This window comes from Euprymna scolopes, chromosome 10 (assembly GCF_053919585.1).
Source record: "Euprymna scolopes isolate OS-2025 chromosome 10, ASM5391958v1, whole genome shotgun sequence".
Classification (NCBI taxonomy): Eukaryota; Metazoa; Mollusca; class Cephalopoda; order Sepiida; family Sepiolidae; genus Euprymna; species Euprymna scolopes.
The window spans coordinates 68,484,610-68,510,135 of NC_136491.1; the positions used below are offsets into that span (position 1 = coordinate 68,484,610).

Here is a 25,526-nt window from a genome sequence, read left to right on the forward strand (position 1 = left end):
AAGTTTAACAAGGTTTTTTAATATAGATCCACAGAATATTATGATAAGTGTTTCAGTGTGAACAGGTATGGTATAATAAATTATGGGGTTTATCTATTTTATTTTTACTTTCATCATATTTTGCTTTGGTTTTGATACCCCCAAATTCGAAGCTATCTCTTTACAACTCTTCTTTTTATAACCTATCATACTTCCATAAATCAGAGTCCATTTTCTTCAGGCTGTTTTTGAACCCAGTCAGTCAACGACGGGTACTTTTGCTAGTATTCCTTAACAAGCTCAGTGAAGTTATGTTTCCAGTAGGGGTGTGCCAATTAATTGGCAGATAATTGATAAGTGGATAATTTGCCGATTAATTACTTTTCTCTTTCCTATTAAATTTATTTTCATCACTGCCAAGTGACTCATCAGATAACTTTGATGCATTTAACATAGTAATTGCTAATTTAACTTAACATTTGTTAAGTGTCTGGCCATTATTAAATAAAATTACAAAAAATTACAAAGTACAATTTCCAATTCTTAAATGAATATAATTAAACAATTGCATAAGAAATTACAAACCAACTACAAAGTACAAATTGTGATTCTTTAAGTGAATAACTATAAGCCGAAGTTCTGCATCTGCTGCTGCTCTACTTCCTCTTCTATTCTTGCTGCTTGCCTCTTCTGCTCTCATAGTCTCCTCAGTATTTAATGTAGAATCCAGTTCATAATAGTGCCTTCCTTGTTATTCTTTTGAAATTTAAATTTGAATCTTTTGATATAGGAAAGTAGACACAAGTTTTTATCATTTAGATAGGATGAAAATAAGACGCTTTATCAAATCTCCATTACTAATGATTACTACGATATTATCCCATTAATTACTGTACACGCAATAACCCTTATCCCCAAATGGCTTCCGGGCCTTGATAAGTGGTGAGTATCATGTAAAAAAAAAAAAAAAAAAAATTCATTGAATTGTTCGACAGTGGCAAGAATTACACTAAAGTCAGAAATATCAGAATTAGATTGAACAGCTTTTGAAAGAAATAACCTCAAAGCTAAAATTGTAGGTATTATCATTAATATGGTTGTAGTTCTGTGACTTGCTTCTTTGGTGATTTTTTTTTTTTTTTTTTTTTTTTTTTTTTCAAATAGACTCCGTAACCGATAATGTTAACAGTGCGTCATGCTTGTTATTTGATAATATGATATAGATGATGCATGTCTCCTCGATAAATTTTCACTGGTAAGCAAAAGGCAGTTAACTTGTCTTTGTTTACAATATTATTTAATTAATCTATATAAAGTAGTAGCATGTGTGTGTCTCCTAGTGTCCACACCACTGAACTGATCATGACCAAATCTGGCATCATGATGGTCCTTCACCTAGGGATGGTGCACACTATTTTTCAAGGTTAAAGCCTGTGTGTGTGTGTGTCTCTCCTACAGTCCACACCATTGAGCTAATCATGACCAAACCTGACATGATGATGGTCTCTGACCTAGGGATGGTGCACACTATTTTTCAAGGTCAAATTTTAAAGTCGGGACATTGCTGTATGCTCAGGTACCCACTTCACGGGTACTCGAGTGCACAGCAAAGTCCCACACAAAGCACGAGTATCTTTGCTAGTATTACTATCGTTTATGTCAAAATTTGTTGATACATCAGCATTAGAAAACCTATTAATCGTCTGATTAATCGGTAATCGGCTAGTTTGCTAATCTGTACATTCCTAGTTTCCAGCTTCAGAGCATGTGTACTGGTTGATTAAGGAAAGCATCAATCCACAATCATAATTTTTGCTTTTTTATCTTTTTTCAGTAGGCAACTTGAAATTTTCCAACGTGATGTCAATTTTTTTTTTTTTTTTTTTTTTTCTGAGCATGGGGTGTGAGTCTCTGATTGTAATCTTAAGAAGTGAGTTTTTTGTGTTTACATTATCTTAATCACGTTTCTTTCTTGTATTATTTTGTAATACTATCTTATTTTTAATATTAAATAAACTAAAGACAATATTTTTTTGTTACTGGTTGCAAAATACATAAAGAAAAAAATATAGACATTCATCGAAATGAAAAATTTTTGGTTGTGGACAGATTCTTTCCTTTGGTTATTGGAATGCAACTAATCTCTGTATTTTTCGTTTTTTTTTTTTTTTTACGATTTCACCCCAAACAAGGCACATTGCCACTTTGATGTAGGGCGCTACTATCAGGGACCTAAGGGGTACTATGTAGGGAGTTTAGCAACACTTGAACATCTGCATGTCAGTACAGTTGGGGAAGCAGGAAACTGGAAGAGAATTCCAAAATCTAGCAGTTCTGGGGAAGAAGCTATTAGAGTAGGTGTTCCTACATCTAAGGATCTCTACTGTGTAGGAGTGGGCTTTGCTGCTTGTCAGGTTTATTGGGGGGTATTTTCGTCGAGGGGGCACAAGGGCTTGTAGTTTGTCAGAGCATCCACCATTAAAATATTTGTAAAACGGGCAGAGGAATGCAACATTTCATCGATGGGACAGGGGCTTAAGCTTAGATGACAGTTCGGGACTCTCTTTTGGGCCCTGTCCAGGAGCGAGAGACTAGTAGCAGATGCACTAGCAGTATCAGAATTTTTGTAGGAATTTTTGACACCCCTAACACGAAACTGCGAATACAATATAAAAATCTCGTAATTTCTCTGTTAAAAGTGGGTTATTTATTTTCTTTATGGATTATACTTCCAAAATAAACTATTACAGTTGTTTTAAAAGTAATAGAAATATTTTTTTTTTTTTTTTTAAACAGTAATGAATTTTCCGAACTCAATATTTTTCAATTTTTAAACTCAATATTTTTCAATTTTTAAATTTTAAAAATCTATCAAAATTTTTCTATTGATTCTATTTTTACGATATTTTCAGGGTCAATGTGAAATTTTATGTTCTTTCCAATAAATCAAATATAATATTTTAGACAAACGTTTTTTTTTTTTAAATTCACGACCCCCCCCCCATACCAATTTTTAAGTGTCTATTAAAAAGTAAATACTTAATTTAGTAACCCGATGAGTACATAATTATTTACTCACAAATTGAAGAGAAAAGGTCAATACATAATATATTCAAATTTAAAAAAAAAAAAACATAGTGTTCTTTTAGAATTTTACCTGTAAAGTTTGAAGTTTAAAACCTTTTTTTTTAAACCACGTTATTTGTTTTTTCTTTTTTTTTTTTTTTTTTTTTTAATGGAACCTTGGTCCTTGCTCCTTTAGTTGAAAAAAAAATTAGGGCTTGAATTACATTTTTCGAGGAGTTATAAGCTTGGAAAGACAGAGGGTCGAATAATTCACGCCTCCCATTTTGTAAATGTCTAATAATAATTAATTTAGAACCCGATGAGTACATAATTATTTACTCACAAATTGAAGAGAAAAGGTCAATACATAATATATTCAAATTTAAAACAAAAAAACATAGTGTTCTTATAGAATTTTACCTGTAAAGTCCGAAGTTTAAAACCTTTTTAAAAAAAAAAACGCGTTTTTTTTTTTTTTTTTTTTTTTTTTTTTTTTAATGAAATCTTAGTCCTTGCTCCTTTAATTGAAAAAAAAAATTAGGGCTTGAATTGCATTTTTCGAGGAGTTATAAGCTTGGAAATATGGGGTGGAATTATTCGCTATTTTCACGAAATTTCTGACACTGCTACAGATGCACCAGTCCAAATGTGACAGCAGTACTCCATACATGGGCGAATGGTGACTTTGTAGAAGTTCAGGATACTTTCAGGTGTAAGTAACTTTCTAGCATGGTAGAGAGAGCCCACCTTCTTCGCAGCAGCCTTGGCAATGATCTCAATGTATCTATTTCACGTCCTGTTTCCTATGAACGTTAAGGCAAGGAGCCTGAACAAAATACTTTCAGGTAATGTATCTTTAGCCATAGTTATTGGTGGTTGATAAGGTTTCATCTAATTATTAAAGGAAACAAGCTTTGTCTTGGCAACAGTGAATGTTACCATCCATTTTTGGCTCCAATCCACTACAGACTGAAGGTCTTCCTCTAGGATTTCTGCCATTACCTTAGATATGTGCTCATTAGTTTTACCCATGTGCCTGCTATAGAGCGTGGTGTCATCAGCAAATATACCCATCTCAGAGACAATTTTATCAGGTAAGTCCTCTATGAATATCAGAAACAACAAAGGTCCAAGGATCAATCCCTGAGGTACACTTGTGTTTATATCAAATTTTTTGGATGTATGCTCATCGAGGACAACCGGGATTCTTCTTTCATTTAAGAATACAGTAATACCATAGGATTTTATTTTCATGAGAAGACCATCGTGCCATACCCTGTCAAAAACCTTAGATATATCTAGGACTACTCCCCTCCCCTGCCTTATCCAGTGCTTGGTATAAACATTCAGAGATTACAGTTAGAATATCTGCTGTAGAACGGGCTTGCCTAAATTCATATTGGTGGTCAGACAGAAGTTTAGCAGCTGTAAGGTGGTGGACTAGAGCTTGATTAATTAAGGACTCAAATATTTTGGCGAAAAGAGGGAGGAGGCTAATTGGATGATAATTTAATGGGTCAGTTCTTTCACCAGAGTTTTTGTAAGCTGGTACCACAGAAGCAGTTTTCCAGCAGCCAGGAAAGCAAGATTCATTAAGGCATTTGTTAAAGAGTTTAGAGAGAACTGGAGCAACCTCAGTGGAGCATTTTTTTAATAACACAGCCGGGATGAGATCGGGTCCTCATGCTTTTGAGGAGTCTAGGTTTTTTATGATATCATGTACTTGAGAAGGGGTGATCTTCAGATCATCTAGTGTGATTTCTGTTCGCAGAGGAAAATCAGGGAGGGAATGGCTTGCTGGATCCAAGGTAGTTTGAAGCAAACTGTCGGGCAAGTATGTTAGCTTTCTCAGTTGCTGTGCAAACAACCTCATGATTGTTGGATAGTGGGAGTATTGTTGATTGCCCATTATTCACTATTACTTATTTACTTATTAGATTGTGGATATTTGTAAGATTTTGTTGAAGAAAAAATAAGTGTCATATTTTTATTCTTTTTATATTTTTTCATTGAACTTGAGTTAATTTGTATTCGCGACTTGTTCTATTAATTTCACTTGAACCTTTGATGACATTCTTAAGACCTCCACAGGTCTTCACCACTGTCTCCTGATATAACCAACCTGAATTTTCCAGTTGATGTAAGCATATGTATTGACTTATCGGTAACTACGTACATTTATTACAGAATGTGGATGTAGTCATCAGTTTTCAGCCTAAGATGGCATCCTCTGTCAACACTAAAACCATGGTTGTCACTGGAAACTTTACCTACATGACTCTTATCTTTGGATAAGACTGAGCTGTTGTTCTAAGAGTCGATCTTTTGGTTGTAGCAAAAGGTTTTCTCATTAAAGAACCACAGTATGTCTATCTGACTCTAGTAGGTATTCAAACTTGTTAATCAGCTCTTTCCTTTTCTTGCATCATCTTTGATGGTCATTGCCTTTTTTTTTTTTTTCGTAGCTGGTGTCTTCGTTCACCGCCTACTTAATAACCTTTTCATCCCTGCCTTTCTCCCTTGCAATGCTGTCTATTGACTTGCTGAGTTCACTGTTCCTGATGTATCTTCAGCAACAAACTCTGGCATTCTAACAGCATTACTACATTTTCGCCTTAGTCGAATCTTGAATCTTTCATTTCCTGCTAATGCTGAGGAAGTCTAAAATATCCTTATTTGTCCTTCCAATGTGGATTCCTATACATACTGTCTCTCTTCCACAATTATCAGTGTTTGAAATTGTCCATAATCAGTTATTATGCAAAAAAAAAAAAAAAAATAGATAATATAATCACTATTTTTATGAAGACAGAACTGTCAACAAAAGTAAAAAAAGAAATATATATGAAATTAACAGTTGGAAATTGCAAAAAAAAATATCGTCAGCATCCTTGATATACATGTCTCCTGTATATAAAATGTTTGGTTGTATCACAGCTCTTCAGTATGATTAGATAAAGAAATACTTGAAGCTGAAATTGAAACCTGGTTTGAGAACAAGTAAATATTTTATACTACCAGCACAGAGTTATTAAAGTAAATAAAATCTAGATGCTTATATTAAACATTTTCAGCAGTAACTTCAGCCTTATTGATAAAAGGGTTATTCATTAATTTGTTCAGATACTATTCACAAATATAAAGTATGGCTAAAGACATTCAAGTTCTAAGCAAAATATAAATTTGCATGTTATACCTTTTCTTTTTTTTATGAATCTACTTTAATTTTCAGAAATATTTTATTTTCTGTGGAATTTGGATTATATTAAAATGACTTTCATAAATTTAATTTTTGATTCTCTTACTTTTGGTAGAAACCTCAAATTCAAACAGCTTAGTCCAACACATGACAGGTGGTGGTGGGGGAAACACACAGACTACTCGAAATAGTGTCCTGCAAGGACGTGGGGGCCTTCCTGTGATGAACTCGCGTACCCCAACGCAGTCAGAAAAGCTTCACATCATTTACAAGACCACTCCAAGGTACTATTTATCTTTTTTTTATTTCAATTTTTTATTAAATTTGACAATTACAGGTTAATGTTGGAAAAGTAAATTACAATTTAAAATAAATATTAATATCATAAATAAAACTCTCACTTTATGTTTGTGTTTTAATGCTTTTTAGTGAAAGTATTCTCATTTGAATATTTGTTTATTTACTAACTCAGTTTTTTTTCTAGGCATATAAGTCCATAAAAGCCTGTCTTGTTTGTTATATTTTCAGACAAATGATAACTGACTTACATAGGGGCTTTGCATAAGAATTTAAATAATTATTTTCATTTTTTTGTCATCTTGTCTCATATTGAGGTTAGACATTTTGTGAATGGCTTCCATTGTCTGTTGCCATTTTACTGGTGCTACCCACCAGGATCAAGTCGCTCTCAACTGATTCACCTCTCTCATGTCTTAAGTGGCCTACTATATGGCTTTGGACCATCAACATCAATGTGGGACACACTTTGGAGCATTTTGGATGACTGACGGTAGGTAATATTGTACTAATTGATACATTGTACAATGTACTTTCTCATGAAAGGCTGTAGAGTGAGGCTAGCCATTTGCTCCATTTGATGCACTGCAGCCAGGATCATGTCATTTTGACATTTCATCATCGACCATGTCTCACAGCCATACAAGAGTACAAGTTGGACATGTGTGTTGTGCGTTACCACTCTCACGTACAATGGGATCCGTACATTTTGTAAAATTGTTGATAACTGCTTGAAAGTTCTTTCAGTGGTGGATAGTTGTTGGTATGCATATCAGCACCTAATTTAAATCTAAAGTGTTATATTTCTCATTTATTAATTTTCTTTGCTGTTATCAGTCTTGCAAGAATGGAGGGGTTGATGGGCTATTCTAAAGACATTTTTTTATATTCTTACTTGACAAAATAACAGATTAGCAGATTTGTCTAATTGTTAACTAAAAATCACTTCCATTATTTATAATTTTTAATCTTTATTTACTTTACTGGATTTCATATTACAATTTTCGAATCATAAGTTATGTAAAAACAAACAAAAAAAAATCATAGTTTACGTTCAGTTACTTATAAAATATACCAATTTATAATTTCATTCCAAAATCAGATTTTTCATTTTAGAAAAAGCAGAAACTTATTTTTCGAACACTAAGTAGCCTTTGGAGTTAACACAATTTTCAACAATTTTTACTTTAATTTTTCAAACTTAAACATTGATAATTGTTTTTATTTTAAATTTTTTTAATTTTTAATTCATTCAAATAATTTTTGCACAATATAAATTTTGTTATAAATGCACATTAAAAATTTATCTTTCTTTGACTTTTTTTAAACTTCATAATAATTCTTCAAATAATTCTCAAACATGTTAACAACTGTAACATGTGATTTCCAATTAAACCAGATGATAGCTTTTTATATTCTCTACATAATGAAATACAATTCTATTTTCATCTGCTGTTTCATCTCCTACTTGATTGTTTCATTCAGCAACAGTGGCTGCTTACTATGGTGGAAAGAAATGCCCCAAGTTGATATTTTATAATTTCAATTAACCTACAAAAATATTTTTCCTATATTTTAAATCTAGAAAAATTTTATTACTGTAATTATTTTCTTATTACATCGAAAGAAGAAAAAAAAGAAGAAATTCCAGGAATTTAATGTTTTTAATCAGAAAGTAAATTATAAGATACGCTATAAATATTATCATGTTGATAGTCTAGTGACTGAAATCTTCTTTGAATTAAATTTAATACATCCTAAAATTTTGCACTTTTATTTTTTTCCCTAAAATCTGCTGCAATTTGTCCCAACTTGAATATTGGAAGAACATTTCTCCTTCCAAGAGAACTTGAGTAATGTGTCCACCTAATTGAATTTATGCCAATTTTTTTTTTTTTTTTTTTTTAATTCAATTTTCACCCCAAACAAGGCACAGTGCCACTTTGAAGCAGGGGGCTACTATTAGGGAATTAATTAGCGGGGTCATTATGAAGGGAGAAGAGTAGAAAGATGTTTGTTAACATTACACTTGAACTTCTGCATATCATTGCAGTTGGGAAAGCAGAATCCCGGAAGGGAGTTCCAAAGACCCGCAGTTCTGGGGAAGAAACTATTGGAGTAAAAGGCTTTCTTGCACCTAGGGATCTCCACTGTAAAGGGATGAGACTTAGTAGCTTGTCGGGTTTGTCGGGGGTAGTTACGTCGGGGAGGTACAAGTGTTTGCAGTTCGTCAGAGCATTCACCATTAAAGTATTTGTAGAACAGGCAGAGGGATGCAACATCTCGTCTATGGGACAGAGGCTGAAGCCTAGATGACAGTTCAGGACCTATCAGGTTGGCGACTCTTTTTTGAACCCTGTCCAGGAGCGAGAGATAAATTGACTTAATTTACAAACAATTTCTTCGCAGTTGAGAGCAGAAATCTGGTCCCTACATACAGACCTTCCTTGTTCCTTGTAGAAAATCCGTCATACTCAAGGGTGGTTGTCCAGAATTCAACCTAATTAAAAAATATAAAAACACAGAAATATCTTCACAGTTTTTTTTTTTTTTTTTTTTTACAAGGTGGTCACCACTTATCAAGGCCCGGAAGCCACTCAGGGATAAGGGTTATTGTAAGTACAGTACGTTAGTGTGGATATTTAAAGTGTCTACTTAAGGGGGTGGTTCATCAGGAATTTGTTTACATTGGACTTGAAGACAGCCAAGTTGTAGTCAGGTGGGAAGCAGGCAGATGGAACAGTTCCACAGGCATGCAGTTCTTAGAAAGAAGCTTTGTTCATGGAATCTACATTTTGATTTAGGCATAGATAAAGAGTGGGGAAAGTTTTTGATAGTGGATTCAGCTAGACGGGTGTTTTTTGTAAAAGATTGGCGAGGGGGGACCAGAGATTGGAGTTCAGACAAGCACCTGCCATGGAAATAACGATAAAACAAAGATAGGCTTGCAACGTCTTTTCTGTGGGAGAGAGGTTGCAGGGAAGAGAAAAGGGCATCCCCCACTTAGCCACGAAGTCTATTTTGTACTCTGTCAAGGCAGGATAGGCTGTTTTTAGCAGCTCCTGCCCAGATATGGCAGCAGTATTCCATCCTTGGACGTACTTGGCTTTTATATAGATAGAGAATTGCATCTTCTGGAGCGGTAGAAGGATCCCACCATCTTTTGAGCGACCTTGGCAACAGACTTGATGTACGTGTTCCGTTTCAGATCATGAGTGAAGGTCAAGCCCAGAAGCTTGTCAAAACATGGGGCTTCTCCTAGACGAGAGCCATCCATTTCAATTGATGCCAGATGTGGATCAGAGCGTTGATGATGTAAAGATAGGAGTTTGGTTTTAGATGCATCAAAGGTAACCAGCCACGTCTTCCTCCAATGAACCACTCGTTCGAGATCAGAGGAGAGAGAACCAGAGAGAGCTTTGTCATTTACAGCCTTTGATGTGTTGCTGTAGATGGTCGTGTCATCAGCATAGATGTCAACGAATGATTTAAGTATGTGTTTAGGGAGGTCATTGATGTAAATCAGGAAGAGAGTTGGGCCCAGGATGGACCCTTGAGGGACTCCAGTATTAATACTGCAGGCCTCTGATTTTTGTCCATCAACCACTACTCTTATAAGCCTATCAGAGAGAAATGATTTAATGATAGAGAGAATATTTCCAGTTATACCGTAGCTGGAGATTTTGTGAAGTAGGCCTTTATGCCATACCTTGTCGAAGGTCTTTGATATGTCGAGAGTAATTGCCCTGGAAAGGAAGCCTTTGTCAAGAGATTCACTAATCCTATGAGATATAACCATTAGCACATCTGCGGTAGATCTTGCAGAATGGAAACCATATTGCGTGTCACTAAGAAGGTTATTTTTGCTGAGGTGGTTGACTATTTCTCTATTTAATATGGATTCCAGCAACTTACTCATGACACACAGGAGACTTATTGGTCTGTACTGAGAGGGAGATGACTTATCACCTGAGTTCTTAAATACAGGGTATACTGATGAGGTTTTCCAAGGTGTTGGAAAGCACTTCTCCTTAAGGCAACGTTTAAACAGTTTCATAAATATGGGAGTAAGTTCTGGTTGAAGCTTTTTTAACACTATAATTGGAATACCATCAGGGCCAGTTGCTTTATTGGAATCAAGGTTCTTGATTAGCTTGGCAACCTCATGTACAGATATTTGTATGTTACCTAGCGTGTTGTGTGTTAAAGAGGAAATATGGGGAGTTGATGGCCTTCGTCGCATAGGGTAGAATTAGCTGCAAAGTTCTTGGCAAATAGTTTGGTCTTGTCTGAAGCTGAGGAGATGACCTCTGGTCTGTTGATAATGGTTGGGATAGAACGCACACTTCTGTTCAGGATCCTATTTGTTATTTGCCAAAACTTGTGGGAACCAAGCCGCTGATCAGCTACTTTGGATTTAACAGACTGGGCATATAGCTCTCTTGTATTTTTTTTATTACTCTTTTACAGTGGTTGCTGGCGTTCCTGAAAGCAGCTTTAGTCTCAGTGCATCTATTACGTTGGTAGTTATGGAAAAAGTTATTATGTACTTGTCACGGAACAAAAATATATTAAAAAAAAAAACATGTAAAATAAGTAATTTTTTATGTATAGAAAATCTTTTTTTTTTTTTTTTTTTTTTACAATTAAAAGGCTGATTTTGGTCTTTATTTTTGGAGAGGTTATTAGGAGTCATGAATTTTAAAAATGGCAGAGCAAAACATCTCATCTTTTACTTTCTCATGAAATTTGATTTTCTTAGAAAAAACAAAAACTACTTGATCAATTTGCATGATTTTTGGAATCTGACATTTTCATTCTGTGACAGGTATGTACATAGTTTTGTGATGATCACGAAAAGGTGATCAGTTGTTTACATACATTTTTGAAAAACACTGTCTTCGCACTTCATTGAAAACGAGTTGTATACTGAGACTTGAAAACAAGTTTACATCTGCTATTCAGATGTGAGCATGCTGTCAAGTTTATGTATATAAATATTTCTGTGTCACTCTTTTTAAATTTATGTGTAAGAAATTTACCATTTAAATTAAATATTCTTGAAAGAAAAACATGGCTGTTTTCAAAAGAACTTATGAAAAAATAAAATTTTCAGATTCAGCATGATTCTCAAGAGACTTTAACAGATGCAAATTTTGGCTCTTACTGAAAGTAAGATAATGTGGGTGTGTGTGGTGTTCAAAAAGTCACTGAATGGTTTTGAACTTAATTAGATTCTATATTTTTGATATTTTTCTGTAATTTTAACACAATCTAAGATATTGGGAAATTAAAAAAAAAAAATGCAAAATTCAAACCATCTTTATTTATGAAATATAATGTCTTTTAAATGTTGCTCATTTTCAGCTTCGCATAATTGTGCTCTTTCCAAAACATTATTCATGACAAATTGCAGAATCTCTGGATTGCGATTTAACTCCTTTATTTTCATTTATGTTTTCCTTCAATTCTTGCAAGATTTGGTATTTGTTAACAGAGACTCTTTAAGATATCCCCACAAGAAAAAGTTGGGGTTAATAGAGTCTGTTTTGGAAAGAGCACAAATATATGAAGCTGAAAATGGGCAACATTTAAGACATTATTTTTCATAAAGATACTTTGAATTTTACATTTTATTTATTTATTTTTTTTTTTAATTTTTCAATGTCTTAGATTATGTTAAAATTATAGAAAGATATAAAAAATGAAGAATCTATTTAAGTTCAAAACGATTCAGTGACTTTTTGGACACCCTGTGTATATATATATATATATATATATATATATATATATATATATATATTTAAAATCTCGTTACAAATGATTGCGATTAGAATGATGTGGGATGTATTTATGAAAACAATGATTGAAATCATCAGCTGTGTTGTAGTTGAAGGGAGAACTGTATTAGAAGCAACCAGAAAGAGATGAGACGTGCAACAGAGATGAACGTATACACAGAAAAATAAAGATAGTTATAAAGTATTCATTTGTACAATTGGAAAAATTTTTTTTCTCTACTCTTATTATTTTTAATTTATTTTTAACATTATGCATTGTCCCATGATAAGAAATGAGTGATCTATTTTGTAACAGACTATTGATTCGAAATAACAATATAAAATGTTTCTAATTTTTTTACTTTTTGAGACTTTCTCTTTTTCGGATAAAAAAGAAAATGTAACTATTTTTAAAATAGTTATTGTTCGTTAATTAAAAATAATGCATGTTTATTGTTGCAGACCGGTAAATAAAGTAGATGGTGACCAAACAAAATCTGAATTGACAAATTCTTCATCTCTCCTAAAAACAAGTCTGAATATAGGCACCAGCGTACAGAATAGTTCCATTGGTGAGTTGGACTTCCTTTTTTTTTTCTTTTTTTTTTTTTTCTAAACTGTGTTTTCATAGTGTTTGTAGTTTTAAAATGATCAAAAACGTTCAAAACAAAATATAAATTCTGAAGTTTCTAGTAATCACTTCCTTTACCTGACCTTTCCAATCTTAAAAGTCTGGAACTTAAAAAACATAAGGGAACAGCTGAAAAAAAAAAAATGTATCTACAAGAAACCTCTCTCTCTCTCTCTCTCTCAGAAAATATTGGAATGTAATGTTTGTAATTTTATTTTTCAGTTTCATCTTCTAGCAATGATTTGGCAAAAAAAAAGGAACAACTTACAACCAAAAAATTAATCTCTGTAAGTATCTAATGATAAATTCTTATCACCATGTTCGATAACTGTGTTGAAGATAATAAATTTCTGTTGATTATGTTTTGCAATTGTTGTTCTTCCCAATTTTTAGCTAGATTTATTTTATATTGTGCAGACTCACATTTTTAACTGAAAGATATTTTCAATTAAAAGCAAAACTAAAGCTGAATATAACAGAGATAATATATAAAGAAACCTAGAGGTATCTTTTGAGTAGCACATATATGGTCATTTTTTTTTTTTTTAATTTATTTTTAATGCATAATAATATAAAGATTATGAAAAGCATGTTAGCTTAAAATGTGTAAGAAATTACTAAACTTAAGCCAAAAAATAGACATACATTTAGTGGTGAAAAGGTTGTTTAATGTATTTGATAAAATGTAAAGAGATAAGTATATTGGTCATGATTTAAAAAATATATATCTACAGTCACAGTTTGTTTTTCAATATGATGAATTTTATTATTGATAAATAATTACTTTACAGACATTTCTTTTTGCATTTAATATAAAATTAAGTCTACCTATTTTTCTAAGTTTGATAACAATAACGTTGCATTTGGCAAAATGATAATTGATTCGGCCTAACCACTTTATCTTTGTTCTTTCATGTTCTTTGCAGCAATATAATACATTTTACTTTAGCCTCTTTCAAAAAATACTTATTCTGAATAGGAAGAGTGTTAGAATATTTATAACCTTGTAATTAACATTAACATATTTATTTCTTAATATTACTTATAATAGTACATAAAATAATTTGATTTCAAACACTTATTTAAAATGTTGTCTTCATGAAATTATATAAGTGGCTTTTGGCGTCATTTATGGATTTGCTAGTTTTGATTAATCAATTTGTCTCCTGGTAAATCTATTATTTGAAATAAAGTTTTTTGTAATATATATATATATATATATATATATATATATATATATATATATATATATATATATATATATATATATATATATATATAATTTTTTTTTGTGTATATGCATTATATAAATTTATTTTCTATATCTATTATGAGTTTAAAAATTGTAAAGCAAAACAAAAAAGCATTAAGATATTTTTTTTTGTTGTTTTTTTTCTTACAATTAGATTATAGTAAGTGTCACTTTTTAATTTTTTCTGTCCATGGATCAATATATATTTATTTACACTCAAATAATAAAAATAATAATTATTGATATTTTTGTTTTCTTGATAAAAAACACTAGTGAAATTATTTTGATCATCATATTCAGTTTAACGTCCATTTTACATGCTGGCATGTGCTGACTTCCAAACTTAATCTCTGGTCAGTATTCTTTGGAAGTAATTTTCTTAACCAAAACCAATTTTTTATGTGTTTGTTGCTCTTCCTGACGCCAACTTTGTGAAGTGATGTGGACCAGTGTTTTTATCAAAACACCATCTCTAGATGATTGCCTCCCAAGACTGCTTCATCTCTTCTTTACTGATTCTTATTGTTTATATTTATTTATTTATTTTTCAAAGTCAGTGAAATAATCAAACAAATGGCATTGCCTGTTTATCGTGTAGATCTATCATCTTTTACTGACGTTTTTGAAACAGACATTTCTTTTTTCCTTTCATGTTTACTTTTTGGAAAAAATTTTAGCACCGTTTTATTTATTTTATTTTGCACAATCATTTTTAATTAATAATTGAACTATGATTCATTTATGTTATTCTTCATCTTAAATTGAAACTCAAGTTATTGGATGTTGAAAAGTAATTTTTCCATGTTACTATCATTATGTATTTTTATGTTATTTATTTTGAATGTTTTGTTTTTATGGTTTATCAGACAATCCTGAGATGGGTTCTACTAGTTAAATACAATATATTCTTTTTTTCTTATATGATTGAAAATTGCAATAAAACTCAGATCAATCTGATTTTTAATCATCACTTGTTCATTTCTTTTATTTCAAGATTTCGTTTTGTGCTTTTCTTTACTTAGTTTTGTTATCCCATCTTCTTTATAGGGGGAGATTCTTTGTTCCAACTGTGGCATTTCTAGTAAAAACTTGCAAAGATGTGATCGCTGTAAAAAAAAGATACCTGAACATTCAAAAATTATCAAATACCCACAAGTGAAAAAAGAAATAATCATAAAAAAAAAATCTGATTTGAACTTAATATTGGATAAAAGGCAGTTTTATTCGAAAAACATTGCTGATCAAGTGTCTGCCTTCAATTCCTCAGAATCTCTCCTCAAATCGACAAGTATAGGTTGCTTTACAGATACGGTGAAATCAACTCAGTTTCCAAGGTCTCGAATAGTTTCCCGGAATCGGAAAACTAATGCTTTACATACTATAAAGCCTCATGTACCAGGTAAGAACTACATTCTGTGACTTTTACATATCTATTATTAATAGACATTTTGGTATCCAAATTATATTTTTCTTTCTATTAATCTGCTATTGTATCACCTTTCAGTGTTTAATTCAATGGATAGTGAAGTATCTATTCTGTTATGAAACCGTTCTCCTAAACATTATCTTCTAGAGAGAGGGCAGTAATATATGTCAACAAGAAATTATCACAATCAGCTGTTTATTAGCAAACTCAACGCTTGCATTAAATATATTAGCAAAACCATGTCATCGGATGAGCATATTGTTGCTGATATTGGATGGCTATACTAGAAAATAAACTTATTAATTGAACATTTCATACAAAATGAAGCTTTCAAAATTTGTAAGATTAGTCCAGATCACTTAAAACACAAATTGAAAACATCACTTTCAGTTATGTTGTAATATTTTGAGTTAAATATTTAGCCAAATATTTAACTATAAAAATATAGTTACGATAAGTAGACATACATAAATTGTTTGGGTGTACTACCAAAACTCATTTTACTCTAAATATTTTTGGTCACTGAAATAGGATTTAACCTAAATTATTGTAACTTAAAGAAAATTTCCATTTTTTTTAAATTTTTTATGCAATTGTAAAAGACTATTCACTATTTATTTATCATCCTTAGGAAATAAATTTTTTTAACAAAGCATCAAGTTTTCAATCATATGTGATCTGTTTTCTATTTTAATGATCATGTCCATTTAGTGAAATATGTAGTCAGGATAGGTAAAGCAGCATTTCATCAGCTTTGCAAAATCTGAAAAAGGAAAAAATTTACCAAGCAGTGTTTGATGCTGTGTCAGATCGCATTGACGGTATTGTTTGTGTTGAGTTGTGTAAACGGAAACATTCAGTTTGTTTCAAGTTCAATTGACTGGATTGTTGTCACAGTTGGACTTCTGCATGTAATAACAATAGATATATATTTTAATTGGGTTTGTCTCTCTTTTCTTTTGAATTTACAAGCTATTCTGGCCATTATGGCCTTCAATTCAAAACTTATACCAGTATTTGATGGCAATGACTCCAGATAGTCCAATCTGTCAGTATTGACTTTCCAACTATCTTTGTGCCCCCCCCCTTTTTTTTTTTTTTAAATAAATCCTACTTTTCTTTCATTTTTGAAAATATATATATTATCATAATCAGCAGTACAACTACTACAACAACAGTCAAGTCAACTAAACAACAAACGTAAACTATCTACACAGCTCAAGACGAACAATTCCATCGATGTGACCCGAGACAGTCCCAAACAGTTCCATCAACACGACCCAATACACTATCAGAGCAACCTCAGCAGTTACTCTCTGGACTGTTCTAGCGTCATCTTTTTGTAGCCTTTGGACAAACTCATTTACACTATAGGTGGGCCTAACTAAGACACTGACAGACAAGTTTTGAGCACTTCCACACATGCCCATCATATAGAAAAATTCTGGGATCAAATGGAGTGATCAAACTACAAACCAAAAAGTCAGAAACTGGACTAACCAATAGGTGATATTGTAAATAATCTGCAAACAATGTCTAGCCTGGCTTGAACATGTCCTAAAATTGACCCCAGAAAGAATTGTCAATCAAGTGAGCCAATGGACACCTGATGGAAAAAGGAGAGGAAGATTAAAAATGAACTAGAAGCGGACAATCAAGAGATTTTATCGCAATAAGGAGCTGAAGGGATGCTGTGGATCTGGTTTCAGACTGCAAACAATGGTGTACTTTAACTGCCTCATGCCTTGCAAAATGCAGGAGTTCTTAACTCTAAGTAAGATTATTTCAGTGGGTGGTGGTTTTCTTCTAAACAATTGTTGAAACAATTTAGTACTATATTACTGATAATATTATTAGTAATTTACTTTTGGCAGTGGGAGGGGGTGCACAAATAAAAAAAATTAATTTTCATATTTTTCATCAATGTAACCTCCAATCTTAAGACGGGTTATAGTCTATGAAACCGTCCCAAAATCGACTGTAATTTTTGTGGCAATGCAAACTCCTAAAAAAGAGTCCTATTTAAAAAAATAAAAATTTCTTTTTAAACTGTCAAATAGAAAGTCATTTCTATCTTTAAAATTAGCAAATGTCTTAAAATATAAATACTCCGAAGTAGAAACAGCTTATAAAAAATATTAAACTATTTCAGTGCAAGTGCACCTTTATTTTTAAATAAAACATAATTTTAGACTTGTAGTACTTCATAACTACAACGAATTTAATCAAAAATGAGAAAGAAAAAATGTGTATATTCATGTAAAATATTTGTATTTTAAGGTTTTATCATTTCCAGGTGCTACATTTGATTTTAAAGTTATTGATAGTCTGATTGCTAAAATGTGTTCCATGTAGGTTTCTACCTATTTCTACTTATGTCTTATATACTTTACAGTGGTTTAAATAAGTATATCACTTGTAGATAATGAAAATAAGCTGTGTGAACAACTCCATTGATATTCATTATTATTAAAAACAAATATTTTCAAGAATTTATATAAACTTTCAAACAGACTTTCTCAATCTAGTTAAAATTACTTCGATTGAACCTTATTTTAACATGTGGAAGCGATTTATTTCAATATTTGTTGTTAAAGATTCAATCAAAGTAATTTTAACTAGATTGGCAAAGTATGTTAGAAAGTTTGTATAAATCCTTGGAAATAAAATGGAAACAGTTTTATTTATTTTTTTTTATACTTTTCATGTTTGATGGCAGAAAAAATGAATTTAATAAAATTTTTGTTAACATTGTAAATATTTGGTTAGGTTCATTACTGCTGACAAACTCATTGTTTTTACTAAAAATAGAAAGATTATGATTTCAATCAATTCTAATGTAAGATAAAGTATATAAATGATTGTAAATGTTAATATTGTGCGAACCAATGTATTGTAATCCTATTATGACACAATTTGCATATGAAATGTGTTAAACAAAAATGAATTTGTTAAATATCTAATAATAAAATCAATAATGTATTTTCCTCGTTTTAAATAATAAAATAATAAAAAGGTTGAATGCAACATAAACCAAAATATTAATTTTGCATATAACAATAAAAATTATAATTTCAAGAGAAAAGTCTTGTTCAATTCCTGAGAATATCCAGGAATGAAAGCAATAACTAAAATGTGCAATAAGTTAAACACAAAACAGGGAAGAATATTTATTTCCTTCACATTTCTATAGGATTTGAAATACTATGAAAATGATTATCATCATCACGTTTTGGTTTTTAAGGTATTGCAAGTGTCCTGGACTGCAAGTTGGCTAACACCAAACGTTTTATGCTTGCACTTCAAGTGGTCTGATCAGTCATACTGCATGCAGTCAAATCACTTCTAACACTCAAGTGTCTCGTATATACATGTTATGGTATTGATGTAAGAAGTATATTAACTGAACCACCTAAGATATCAAGCGAGTAAGAAATCCAAAATCCCACTAGAAATAAGTTTTAAAAGTTCTAATTCAATGATACTAATAAAAATATTGATTTCAAAATGGCTGAAATTGTTTTCTATGATGTATTTTAAAAAGCTAATTTGAAGTTTTGTGCTGATTTTAAAATGTCAATTATTGAAGATTTTAATTATGCATTGATTTAAACACTGTAATCCTAAAACTCCTTTTTAATGCAATCAACTTTTGTTTCTCTTCAGAAACCGTGACTATATCAGATGATGATGAACCTCCCCCATCAGAATCATCTGAAAACCAATCCAAGCCTTCCGAATCTAGTTTGCAAGCCCCCTTAAATAGTAGTACAGTGACCAATACCTCTAAATCTGACCTTGTTGAAGATGACAATGACCGCTGTGACTCTCCCATATTTCCTGCTATTTCCACAAATTTATCTCTCGCAAACAGATCCAGGTGTAATCGTATGGAAGATGAGGTATGTATATTTACTTTTTTTTAATTCATTTCAATTTGTATTTAATCTAGTTTTATATATCTTTTGTATATGATAGTTGTAAAAAGTGTTTTATTTCAAAATGCCTGTATATATTGCATGCTTTATGAAAATCTAATTCTCAAAATTAGAACATAGCTGATATATAGACCTTACACATATAAAGAGCTCTATTGTTTCAACTGGTTTTATTATAATCAGTGTGAAGCCATATTTGTTATATATGATTTATGTAATTGTGCTATCTTTTCTTTCAGCTGGGCAATGTGGTCAGTCGAGTTGGCCAGCAGCTTATGGATGTGGATGATGCTGATGATGGTGTTCCTCAAGGGGACAACCCGGACCCTGCCTTCATTCCTGACCGGGTGTTGTTCCATACTCGCCACCTGCGAATTGGCACAATGGATATCGATTCATCTCGAGAGATAATACTGACCAAAGATTGTTTAAGCTTTGAATTTGCAGGCAAGTTGTCTTTTCCTTTTCTCTCTGTTTTCACATCTACCTTCTGAATCTTCACCAATGCTCCAGATTTTATTAGTCAAGTTCAATAAATGGAGCCTTCATGTTTTGGGGCTTTTTCGTGTATTAAATGCATACATAAAATAAACTTAGGAAAACAATACCGTTTTCTTACAAAAAGAATCAGTATTAATGAATATTTATTACTTTTTCAAAGTAAAACTCTATCAATGAATAAGAACTTACCTGCAATGAAACATTAATGATCATTCAAATTTAGAACCTTTTTGTCTTTTTCCCCACAAATCAGCAATGTGGTCAATATTAAGTGATCAAATAACCATTTTTTTGGTGAATCTTCTCTTTTAAATAATATTGTTCTTATTTTATCAAACATCTTTCAAATAGGATAATGATAATTTAACTAAAAAAAAAAAAAAATCTAAAATCTAATTTGTTTGAAATATTTTAGATTTGTATCGGAAAGTGATCCATGTGAATTTAGTGAACACGCTACTATCTGGTGAATATCAGAAATTGTCTTATTAAATTTGTTAGCTGGTGTTTTGAATGACAATAACAGCACAACTGAATTAGTGAAGATTCAACATTTTGATATGAAGTTTGTATATGATAGTTGCAATTTTTGCTGGATTAAATGATTAAAACTTTGGATTTCCTTTTTTTTATACACAACCTTTTTATAATAAATGCTCATATCTTTTTCTTTTTTCCTCCTTAAAAATTAAAGACTTGTATAATATTGTAGTATTGTTTACTAATAATTATTAATAAATGAAGCTATGTATAATGCCATTTTTAACTTAGTTTTTTTTTTTTTTCAATAGATTTAATCAACAAATTTTATGGATGTTGGGTAGGAGATAAATATAACCAACCATATATTACCAAAAATAAAAAGTGTTTTTCTGACATTTTTTTATGCATCTGCAAATAAATCGTACAAGGAATTAAAAATGATTCACAAAAATAAATAATGCTACTTCTCCAGCCATAGATTCATATTGGTTTGAATGCTTCCAATTAAAATGTAAAAAGGTAGATATGAAATCATACAACTGCAGAATCAAAATCAATTTAGCTGTAATGTCAGCAGATGTTAAATCTCCTGATAAAACAATCGCATTCTGACAAAAACGTCTTTTGGCAAAAAAAATATATTTAATAATATATAAAAATTTACGAATATTTTCTTCTGATCAAGAGAAGCTACGAACAAGTAAAATTAGTTAAGGTTAACAAATTTTTTTTCAATTCTTCAAAAAAAAAAAAAGTTGAAAAACTTCCTACAAAACTAAAATATATTTGATTCACTTAATAATTTGAAAAAATTATGAAACTTAAAGGACAGGGGAAGTAATCTAGCTACCTAAACCTTCGAATTAAGGAAAAATGAATAAGTTATTTTATTTAATGTGGGTACTAAGTGACTGTTCGGTGATGACTTGGCCATTTCTGATTTGTCTTGGCTGGAGTAGTATTTAAATAAGATTCTCCTGAATTATTGTAATTAAATAAGTCTTTGAAGTTGTTGAATAAGTTAAGTAAAAGTGCTGTAGTTAGACGTTTTGTTTGAAGGTATAAACTTATACATTTTCTCTCACATGCATCTTCATAAGCCCTTTTAAAACTTTAGGGTTTATCAAGTCAATAGCTATGTCAAAAAAAGTTTTTGAAAAATATTGTTTGAATGTGATAAAGATAAAATTGATTCACTGAAGTTTTAATGTTTATTTTCTGCAGATGATAGTGTTACATTCAAAATATTTCCTGTGGAGTTTAAATCCTGTGAATGTAGTTTTGTTAATCATCGGCCAGTTATCTTCTTACACCTTGCGGCCAGCTGTGGTGGTCGAATACGAGCTGTACTAAATATGACACATGATTCTAAACTTTACTTTGATCCTGAAAGTTCAGGTAAGTATTTAGCTGTACAGAGCAAAAGCTTTAAGATAATCTAATTTTAATTAAATCTTGAATATGTCAGAAACAATCTTTCTTTTTATAATATGAGCAAAGGTCAAATTATCATTCATCAAACGACTTAAATTATCTTAAACCCGAGATACATTCTGTTTACTTGAAATACTTATTCTTCTGTCAAGTCGGTGCAAAAGATTTTGCCGATTTGTAGAAGGGATATTTTTAAACCATTTATTGTTATTACTAAAACATATCACTATGATTGATTTATAACCTTTTCTGTCAGATTATTAAAGCCTTATTCATATTTTTCTGTAATATTTTCACCCATATTGACCTTAAAATGACCTTTAGTCAATAGAAATGGAGTCATTTTTCATCATGGTAATACTTGTCCTTGCACAACACTTTTGACAAAAGTATTTCCAAGTAGAATTTTCTTGAAAGATTTTGCCCCATTCTGCATAATCTCTTGAATTAGCTCCCTTGGACACAGTAAAAAACAATTTTTTTTTTTTAATTAAATTAACTTTAATCTTAAAAATTGTAAAGTTGGGAACCAATGAAAAAGTATACCATTTTTAATTCACTCTCGCATATAAATCCTTCTTCTGTTGTATATGAAATTATAATGAATTTAAATTACTGCACTCAAATATTTAAGGCTAGTAGGCTAAGTATATTATATTTACAAATCTCTTATTGTAGCCAATTTCTTAATTTTTTATAAACTCATTTAATTTTCAGATGCCAGTCAGCAATATATAGTGATGCTTTTAGAACCCAGCAAGAAAATAAGTTCTGTTCGCAAGGCTACGGCTGAAATTTTTCAGTCTTACCAGAAAATTCAGTCCCAAACTCTAGGACAGGACCAAGAAATCTACCGTGAAATCTTACCAGATGAGGCTAACAAAAGGCTGGCGGAGACCTGCCCCCAAATACAACAAATGTTGTCTTTCCCTTCATCTCCAGAGAGTCCATATCCATCTAGTCCTCTTGATGGAAGTTTGGCATTATACCAAGACAACTCCTCACCTCCTCATATGGGATTCTCTGGACCTGTTGAAAAGTAGGTGTCTAAAATAATTCTATTCTAATCAAGAACAAAAAAATCCAGTGTTTTTACAAAATCCATTCTTACTACTTTTTTTTATTAAATATTTGGTACTGTTATATATTTAAAAATTGGATTTCCTTAAACGTCCGCTCGGATTTGATCAGTACCCAACATAAACTGCCACTGGTCAAATCTTAAAAACGCTAGAAAACAATTTTTTTTTTTTTTTTTTTCAAACATTGTTTTTAATTTTTTTTTTTTTTTTTTTTTTTTTTCAATAAAAGTTTTAAGAATTGCTTTTTTTTTTTTCTTGTAATAAATAACAACAGAAATTAAAATGTTTTCCTTTAAATTCCCTGGAAAACCAGTTTATGGAAAACAATTTTTTTAATTGTAAGTTAATTTTATTCAAGAAAAGTTGCAAGGATTTTTTTGAGGGTTGAGGAGTATAAAACTTTTTTATTTTTTTCGTTGATAAGGAAATTGTTAGAGGAGACCAGGATATTCTCTTAGGAATATTTTCGGTCCACCGTAGGGCAGCAGATGATGGTAAAGAAAGATTCTATGCAAGGTCATATCCACCAAAAACCCAGGGTGGTGCAAGGAGTCTTCTGACATTATGTTTCCTTCTGTTAAAGATAGACTCATCGATCTCCACCGTATGCCCTGGCCTGCTCCGGCATCTGTAGTAATTTGTCCAACCTGATTAAATTCATTGCTGTGTGCTGCTCCATGATTAAAATTAGATTATTTTTTTAAAAAATTTTCTTCCAATTTATCAATTATTATGTAGTTTCTAATATATTAGCTAATCACATTTGTTATTGATTTCTGATTGGCTGCTTAACTCGACAAGTGCTGGACATATTGTGGCAGTTAGCATAAGTTTCCGGTCCAGCTCTAGTGGATATTTACAAAAATTCAGTTCTTAATATGCATTAGTACAAAATATTATATTTTGTTTATAGATTTTCATATTTTAATCTACAAAATCAGACCGAATCAAACCATAAAATAAACAATGTGTTCAATTTAAATAGTATATATCTAAATAAAAAAAAATTGTTAATTACATAAAAAGAATGAAATGACAAATCCGTGATAAAAAACAAAGGTTAAATAAATAATATTGTTTTACTTGTGAAAATGTAAACTTGTAAACATAACTACAAAATCTTTATGAATATTTGTCCTAAAAAATGTTTCTTTCCCCTCAGCTTGATAACATTTCCACCTCCGCCAGCCAAAGGTGGCATCACAATTACAAATGAGGATTTCTACTGTTTGAATGAGGGAGAATTCCTTAATGATGTTATTATTGACTTTTTCTTAAAGTAAGTTTTTTTCTTGTATTATTTGATCTTTTCTTTTAAAGAAAATAAGGCATTTTACAAAAACAAATGTTTTTTGAATGTCTATATAATTGTTTTCCTTTCTTATACAAGTAAAAAAGAGGAACTTTGTCAATCTTTCTAAGGATAAATTTATGTTTTTATAACATTTGTAAATAATAAAGATGAAATTTTGCATGAAGTGTAAATGATAATCTTCATCCTCCTCTTTTGACTCCTTTTATTTCTTTGTACTTTACAGGTATTTAGTTATAGAAAAATTATCTGAAAATGATCGTCAGCGTACTCATGTCTTCAGTTCATTCTTTTACAAGCGTCTTACACAACGATTGAACAGGCATACTTTCAACAATGAACAGGGCATAGAAAGCTCGTAAGTATAACTCAAATGTCAGTTTTCAATTGTTAATTATAGTAAGGGTGGCGTTTCTTAGAGTTAATTGTGAATCTGAAAAAGAATCAGTATTTTTTATTTATTTACAATGATAGATGCTTGGCGGAGGAGAGAGGGGGGGGGTCATAGATAGCTAAAAATGTCTCTGGCATTGAATGGAAATGTCATGCTGGGATCGGTTTTTGTGAAGCTCCTATAAATGGAAATGTTATCTCCGTTGAATGTCTTGAATGTTAAATTTCTGGCTAAATGAATAGCCATCCTTAACAAAAGGTGCTGAAAAAGATTCTAAGAGCTGGTCATAGTAAGCCCTCCGAAGGAAGAGGAGTTGGGGGGTGGGGGGTGAAGTTGAACATTGGACGGGGCAGTTGATTTTCCAAAGAGTTGCCAGACAGTTTGGCTGGTGTTCCCCTCTGCCAGGCATTTGGGTCCTTTAGGTCTCTCAACCAAAGGACTGTAATGGTACTTCCATGTTTTTTTTTTGTCTTGTCAGACAAAGACCTGCAAACCTACCATTCAGCCTTGAGAAATGAGTACAACTTGTAAAATATCCAAAATAAACATTACTTGTTTATAAACTGGGCTTGTAGTTTTTCGTATTGGAGGGAGAATTCCTTTGTTGCAAAACTGACTGTATTAGATAACAACTTTAGACCCTTACGAGTGAGACGATCATGACTGATGCAGTGATTGCATGAGACAGTGTTCATAAAAATTTACTTAAGGAATTTCAGTCTCCTTGATAGTTTTGTCTATGCAAAGAAAAT

General features: G+C 31.4%; 1 protein-coding gene across 6 annotated transcripts in view; it reads left to right on the plus strand.

The window, feature by feature from the left end:
- LOC145286061 (sentrin-specific protease 6-like) overlaps positions 1–25,526 on the plus strand; it is a 106,301-nt gene that overhangs the window by 66,653 nt on the left and 14,122 nt on the right. For all 6 annotated transcript variants that reach the window (XM_080134734.1, XM_080134732.1, XM_080134735.1 and 3 more), the window contains 10 exons: positions 6,360–6,528; positions 12,784–12,893; positions 13,175–13,239; positions 15,252–15,603; positions 19,297–19,532; positions 19,808–20,015; positions 21,777–21,950; positions 22,704–23,025; positions 24,231–24,347; positions 24,607–24,738. In XM_080134734.1, coding sequence (XP_079990860.1) covers positions 6,360–6,528; positions 12,784–12,893; positions 13,175–13,239; positions 15,252–15,603; positions 19,297–19,532; positions 19,808–20,015; positions 21,777–21,950; positions 22,704–23,025; positions 24,231–24,347; positions 24,607–24,738 — 1,885 coding nt within the window. The remainder of the gene's footprint in view (positions 1–6,359; positions 6,529–12,783; positions 12,894–13,174; positions 13,240–15,251; positions 15,604–19,296; positions 19,533–19,807; positions 20,016–21,776; positions 21,951–22,703; positions 23,026–24,230; positions 24,348–24,606; positions 24,739–25,526) is intronic.